This window comes from Trypanosoma grayi (assembly GCF_000691245.1).
Source record: "Trypanosoma grayi strain ANR4 Tgr_215_V1, whole genome shotgun sequence".
Classification (NCBI taxonomy): Eukaryota; Euglenozoa; class Kinetoplastea; order Trypanosomatida; family Trypanosomatidae; genus Trypanosoma; species Trypanosoma grayi.
In genome coordinates, this window is record NW_008825834.1 from 7,764 (window position 1) to 13,355 (window position 5,592).

The 5,592-nt window shown below is 59.1% G+C and overlaps 3 protein-coding genes across 3 annotated transcripts; all 3 read left to right on the top strand.

Annotated features, from left to right (window-relative positions):
- Positions 1-108: 108 nt before the first annotated feature.
- Positions 109-1,866, top strand: DQ04_02151030 (adrenodoxin reductase; the record flags this gene model as incomplete). The annotated part of the gene is made up of 1 exon (XM_009311576.1): positions 109-1,866. The coding sequence occupies one exon, from the start codon at positions 109-111 to the stop codon at positions 1,864-1,866; it is 1,758 nt and encodes a 585-aa protein (XP_009309851.1).
- Positions 1,867-2,324: 458 nt separating this feature from the next.
- Positions 2,325-3,869, top strand: DQ04_02151040 (hypothetical protein; the record flags this gene model as incomplete). Its single annotated transcript, XM_009311577.1, has 1 exon — positions 2,325-3,869. One exon carries the CDS (start codon positions 2,325-2,327, stop codon positions 3,867-3,869), a length of 1,545 nt encoding a protein of 514 aa, XP_009309852.1.
- A 692-nt stretch (positions 3,870-4,561) lies between these two features.
- DQ04_02151050 (putative ubiquitin-conjugating enzyme variant Kua) lies at positions 4,562-5,374 on the top strand (the record flags this gene model as incomplete). Its single annotated transcript, XM_009311578.1, has 1 exon — positions 4,562-5,374. One exon carries the CDS (start codon positions 4,562-4,564, stop codon positions 5,372-5,374), a length of 813 nt encoding a protein of 270 aa, XP_009309853.1.
- Positions 5,375-5,592: the final 218 nt, after the last annotated feature.

Below are 5,592 nucleotides of genomic sequence, written 5' to 3' on the forward strand. Positions count from 1 at the left end.
TCTGTTTTCTTGCTGCTGCTTCTTTTCGGCGCCCTCGCCCTACCTGTCTGTCTGTCTCTCTCTCTCTCTGTATGTGTGTGTGTGTATATGTGGGAGTGTAGGGCCGTGATGATGCAGACAGGGTTATTCCGCGCGAGGCAGCGGGTGGCCCAGGTTGGTGCCGTGCGTCATGCATCAACGACGACAGCAAGAGCATCGTCCGCCACGGAGGCAGCAGCGCGACGCACGCAAATCGCTGTGGTTGGGAGCGGGCCGAGTGGCTGCTACGTTGCGCACCATCTGACGAAGAAGCGTGACGACATTCACGTCGACGTGTTCGAGCGGCTGCCAGTGCCGTTCGGCCTGTGCCGCTACGGCGTGGCGCCGGACCACCCGGAGGTGAAGCACGTTGAGCAGCAGTTCCTCGAGATGTTTAAGAGCGGCCGCGTCACGTGGATCGGCAACGTGGAGGTGGGCAAGCAGCTGCCGGTCGAGACGCTGCTGGAGAACTACGCGGCGGTGGTGCTCGCGACGGGTGCCGACAGCAGCCGGCGCCTCGGTATCCCCGGCGAGGAGCTCGGCGGCGTCGTGAGCGCGGCAGACCTGGTGCGCTACTACAACACGTACCCGTTCCCGCACGGGGCGCCGCGCGTCTGCCCATTCAACATCGCCGCCGCGCGGGAGGCGGTGGTGATCGGCAACGGCAACGTGGCGCTGGACTGCGCGCGCGTACTCGCGGCGTCGTACAAGTACTTCAGTCCCACCGACATGAACTGTGTGGCGGTGCGTGAGCTCATGCAGAACCGCATCCGCCGCGTCAGCGTCGTGGCTCGCCGCGGTCACGCGCACAGCGCCTTCACCACTGCGGAGTTCCGAGAGCTGACGCGCTTTCAGCCCGACACGGTGCGGGTCGTTGTTGATCCGTTCGATCTGCCGGGGGCGCTGCGCGTGCCGGCCTCCAACCCACGCGCCCGCCGGCGTCTCCTTGAGCTCCTAGCGCGATACACCGATGACGCAGGAAGCGGCAGCGGCAAGAGTTTGGATGGAAGTACCCTCGAGGCGCCGCCGTCGAGACACGAACGCGGCCCTTGCTTGGTGCAGATGCGCTACAACCTTCGGCCCGTGCGCTTCCTGCCGCACCCCGAGCGCCGCAACCACGTAGGCGCCGTCGTCTTTGAGCGCACCGACGACGTCGAGGGCGGCAGTAAGGAGCATGGCGAGAATGCACCGACAGTCACAGTGCCGTGTGACGTGGTCCTCACGTCAGTTGGCTATCGCTCTGACGCTATTCCGGGCGTCGCGTTTGACCACGCGCGTGGCGTCATTCCACATAGCGGCGGCCGCGTGTCAGAACAGTCGCGGTTGTACTGTGCAGGATGGGTGAAGAATGGGCCGAAGGGGGCTATCGTGCAGTCACTCATGGACGCGCAGGAAACCGCTGCGGCAATACTCAGTGATCTCGACAACAAGATCCTCCCCACCTGCTCCATCGGTGGTGATGCTGGGGAGGGCGGGGAGGAGTTCTTTGGCAAATACGGGCTGATTGATTTCTTCGTGGATAAGCGACTGGAGCCGGTGTCGGTGGCGGGCCTGGAGCGCATCTTGCACGTGGAGGCAGAGCGCGGAGTCGACCTCGGTAAGCGGCTCGAGAAGATCGACAATGTGCGTGCCATGCTTGACGTTGCGCTGGGTGGGGCCGTGGGGAAGAAGGCAAACAATACGATTCGCGGAATCACGAACGAGCGGCCCGACGCGCTGCTGTACCTGAATGAGCTGCTCGACGACACTACCGACTTGGCGCCGTTTGCGCGGCGGCTGGCGAAGGAGCTGCCGCCCGTCATGGCGGAGCAGCACCCGCCGGGGAACCTGCGTCCCTCGCAGCTGTGAGATTCCACCCCCTCCTGCTTCCTTCTGCGGGTGTGTGTGTTTGTGTGTGCGGGGGGTGGCGAGTCTGTGTGCTCCTTTCCTCCCTCCCTCCCTTGGGGGGGGAGCGGAGCTAGTACGAATATTCCTTCTGGTGCTTCCTCGGCTTACATGGACACCTCTGCATCTTTCACTTTCTTTGTCTCTCTATGTGTGTTCATGTTGTTGTTGTTGCTTTTTTGTTTGGTTAATTCGGTGTTTCAATCGCTTATTATTTTTCTTTTTGTTGTTGTTTTTGTTGTTGTTGTCTTGGGGTCGGGCGTGGAGATATTAGAAGTAGTTTCGCTCTTCGGAAGGGGTAATCTATACTAAGCTTTCGGTCCTCAGACGCACCAAACGCATTCCACGTGCACACCAGATCGGTAACAGTAGAGAAAGGGAAATATATAGAAGGATAGGGACAGTGTGGAAAGAACGCAATCATGCTGAACCGTGACGTCGCTGCTGGAGTCGCCTGCAGCTTCCTCGTGACCTACTACCGCGAGTTTGTGAAGGAGAATGACATGGCTGGGCTGTTCGACCTCTACGCGGACACCTCGGTGCTGACGTATGCGCAGTTCAACGAGCAGAACCCGGATGTGGTGCAGGGCCGGCACGAGATTGTGCAGAACCTTGCCAAGATGGATCTGGAGCTCGGCCGCCGCAAGGTTGAGGTGCGCTTCGTCGACTACGTACCGCTGCCGGGCAGCTGTGTGCAGATTGTTTGCCAAGGTGTGCTGTATCTCTGCGGACGGCGCTGCCCATTCTCACAGGTATTCGTCCTCGCACCGACGCCTTACCGCGCCAACACGTATCACATCGCCAGCGACTACTTCCGCGTGCTGGGGGTGGAAGTGGAGTCGATACCGGAGAACGGCATCGTCATGACGCCCGCGCAGGTCGCGAAGCACCTGCTGGAGGAGCAGGAGCGCCGCAATCGCCTGGAGGAGCAACGCGAACGTTTGCGGCAGCAGCAGGCGGCAGCAGAGGCGCTGCGGCAGCGACACGCTGAGGAATCTGCGCGGCGGCAGGAATTGCAGAAGCAACAGCAGCAGCAACAGCAACAGCAACAGCGCGGCGAAGGGAACAACGCCAGCAGCAGCAATAACAATCGCTGGGACCGAGGTGAGCGAAATGACAACAGGCGCGGGGAGCGGCCTGACCACAACACCAACATGAACCGCCGCGATCGTGGGGAGCGCAATGACAACAGGCGCGGAGAGCAAAACGAGAACAACACAAACAACAACCGTGGGGACCGTGGTGACAACAAACGTTATGGGGAGCGAGTCGACAATAGGCGCGGCGACCGCGCTGATCGTGCAGAGCGCAACGGCGGCCGCCAGGAGCACCGCAACGAGCAGAACGGGGAGAGGCGCGGAGATAACAGACGCGGAGAGCACGGCGGAAATGCGAGGCCACGTGAGGAGCGCGCAGTGGCGATGGCAGCACCGAGATCCTCGCGACCACTCCGCACACGCGAGCCGCAGCAGCAACAGCAGAATGCCCCGGCGGCCACGACTGAGACAGAAAACAACAACGGCACCAACAATAACATCAACCGGCCCGTTCCACGCTCGAGGGCCGCACAGGAGAAGCGTGCCGATGCCAGGGATGAAAAGAGCAACGCCCACCGCAAGGATAATGCACCAGTGGCCCCGGCAGCAGCAGCAGCAGCAGCAGCAGCAGAAACAGAAGTGGAAGCAGCGGCTACCAAGAAGCAGGTGAAAGGGCGCAATCCTGTGAACAAAGGGGGTGCCACCGATCATGTCCGCCTGGTGCGGGTGCCGAAGACGGTGAAGCTGTCGGATATCACGGACGCAGTGAACGCTGTGCTCGGCGCGAAGCCACTCGACGCGTACTGGTTCGGCCGCTCCAGCGCGGACTGCGTGCTGAAGATGGCGACGTCCGCGGCGGTGGAGCAGCTGGTGCAGGACTCCTTGACGGTGCTCGAGTCGAAGCTGGCTGCCACAAAGTTTTACCCATGAAGAGGGAGTTGTTGGGGGTGGGGGGAACATGTGACTATTTGATACCTTCTTTGTTTCTTTTTGTTCCTTCCGCTTTAATATCTCTTTAAATATTATTATATGTATTTGTAAAGATGGTAACTCGTAAGTGCCACACCCACTCGTCTGCGCTTACACCTCCTCGTGCTTATTCTCTCTGCTGCTTTCATGTGGCTTGAGAGAGAGAGGAGGGGGAGGAGGAGGAGGGGGGGGTGGCGCACACGCGCACGCATATACATCCACTCATCCGCAGCGTATCTCAGTCTGTCTGTCTGTGTGTGTGTGTGTGTGTGTGTGTGTGTCTGTGCGGCTTGAAATGGAAGGTGTGGGAACGAGATGGAGAAGTGCACTTTTCTTGTCTTGTCGTCTGGCGCCGCGCGTGATGGGGTCTTCTCTGGTCCTTTTTTTTTCTTCTGTTGCTTCATGCATGTCTCCGGTTGTCTGCGGATCCCGCCTCCACACTATTTTTTTTTTTGTTTTCCTCCACTTCTTCTGCCTGCTGCTGTCGTTGTTGTTGTTTGCCGTCACATGCCTCTGCTTCACGTGCAGAGCAAGACAGACGCGGCTAAGGCAGCTGAAAGCGCACCCCAAGCAAAGACCGGAGATAATAACGACCGAGGCGGCGGCAACAAGCACCGGGGAAGAAGCAGAGAAGAAACAAACGGTTTTATACAATGAGCGGCAAAACTGGCGGCGAGTCCCCTGCCCGCGAGGGTGACCCCACCGTTCGCAAGGCAAACGCCAAGAAGCTTGCGGCCGGTTACACCAAGAAGAAGCGCTTCCTGGAGTGCTGTTACCTCTCCGTCGCGACGTATCTGTGGTTCACGCAGTTCATCGGTGTCGCGCGTTACTTTGTGCACAGTGGGGAGGCGCAGCTGGTGCAGTTGGCGTGGATCCCACTCATGATTGTGTCTGCCATGGCGCTTGCGGACTTCATCAGTGGCATCGCCCACTGGGGCCTCGACACGTGGGGCACGCCGGACACGATGGTGTTCGGCAACTTCATCCGCTCCTTCCGCGAGCACCACGTGGACCAGGTCGCCATGACAAAGCACGACTTTATCGAGACAAACGCCGACACAACTCTCCCACTCATTCCGGTGCTGCTTCTACAGCGGTACTTCCTCAACTGCCCTAACGTGCATAACAAGTACATCTACAATGTGCACAACGGTAATGTCGGCGGTCATGTGTTTCTGCTGACNCTGACGCTCTTCGTTGCCTTTACGAATGAGTTCCACAAGTGGGCGCACGAGGTGAAGCCGAACGTTGTAGCGCGTTTCCTCATGTCGAAGAATCTCATCCTGACCCCGCTGGTGCACCGCAAGCACCACCGCGACAACTACGACTCCGGCTACTGCATCACCACCGGCTGGATGAACTCGGGCCTCGACCGCATCGACTTCTGGCGCAAGGCGGAGGTGGTGGTGACGGCGCTCACGGGTGAGATTCCGCGCGCGAATGACCAGTGGATGCTCGGCAAGTGAGGGGGGAGAGAACAGAAATCATCTTCCCGCTCTGAAGGCGATGCGAGTGAAATGGGTGTATGTTCACGGAAGGCAAGTTAATTTTTTCTTTCTTCTTTTCTTTTTTCGTGTTTCGTAACGGAAGTGGCGGTGGTCGCGGCAAACGTAACGTCAGCCAACAAAATCAACAGACGAAAGGCGTTCGAGTATAAAAAAAAGAGAAGAGAAAAAAAAAAAAA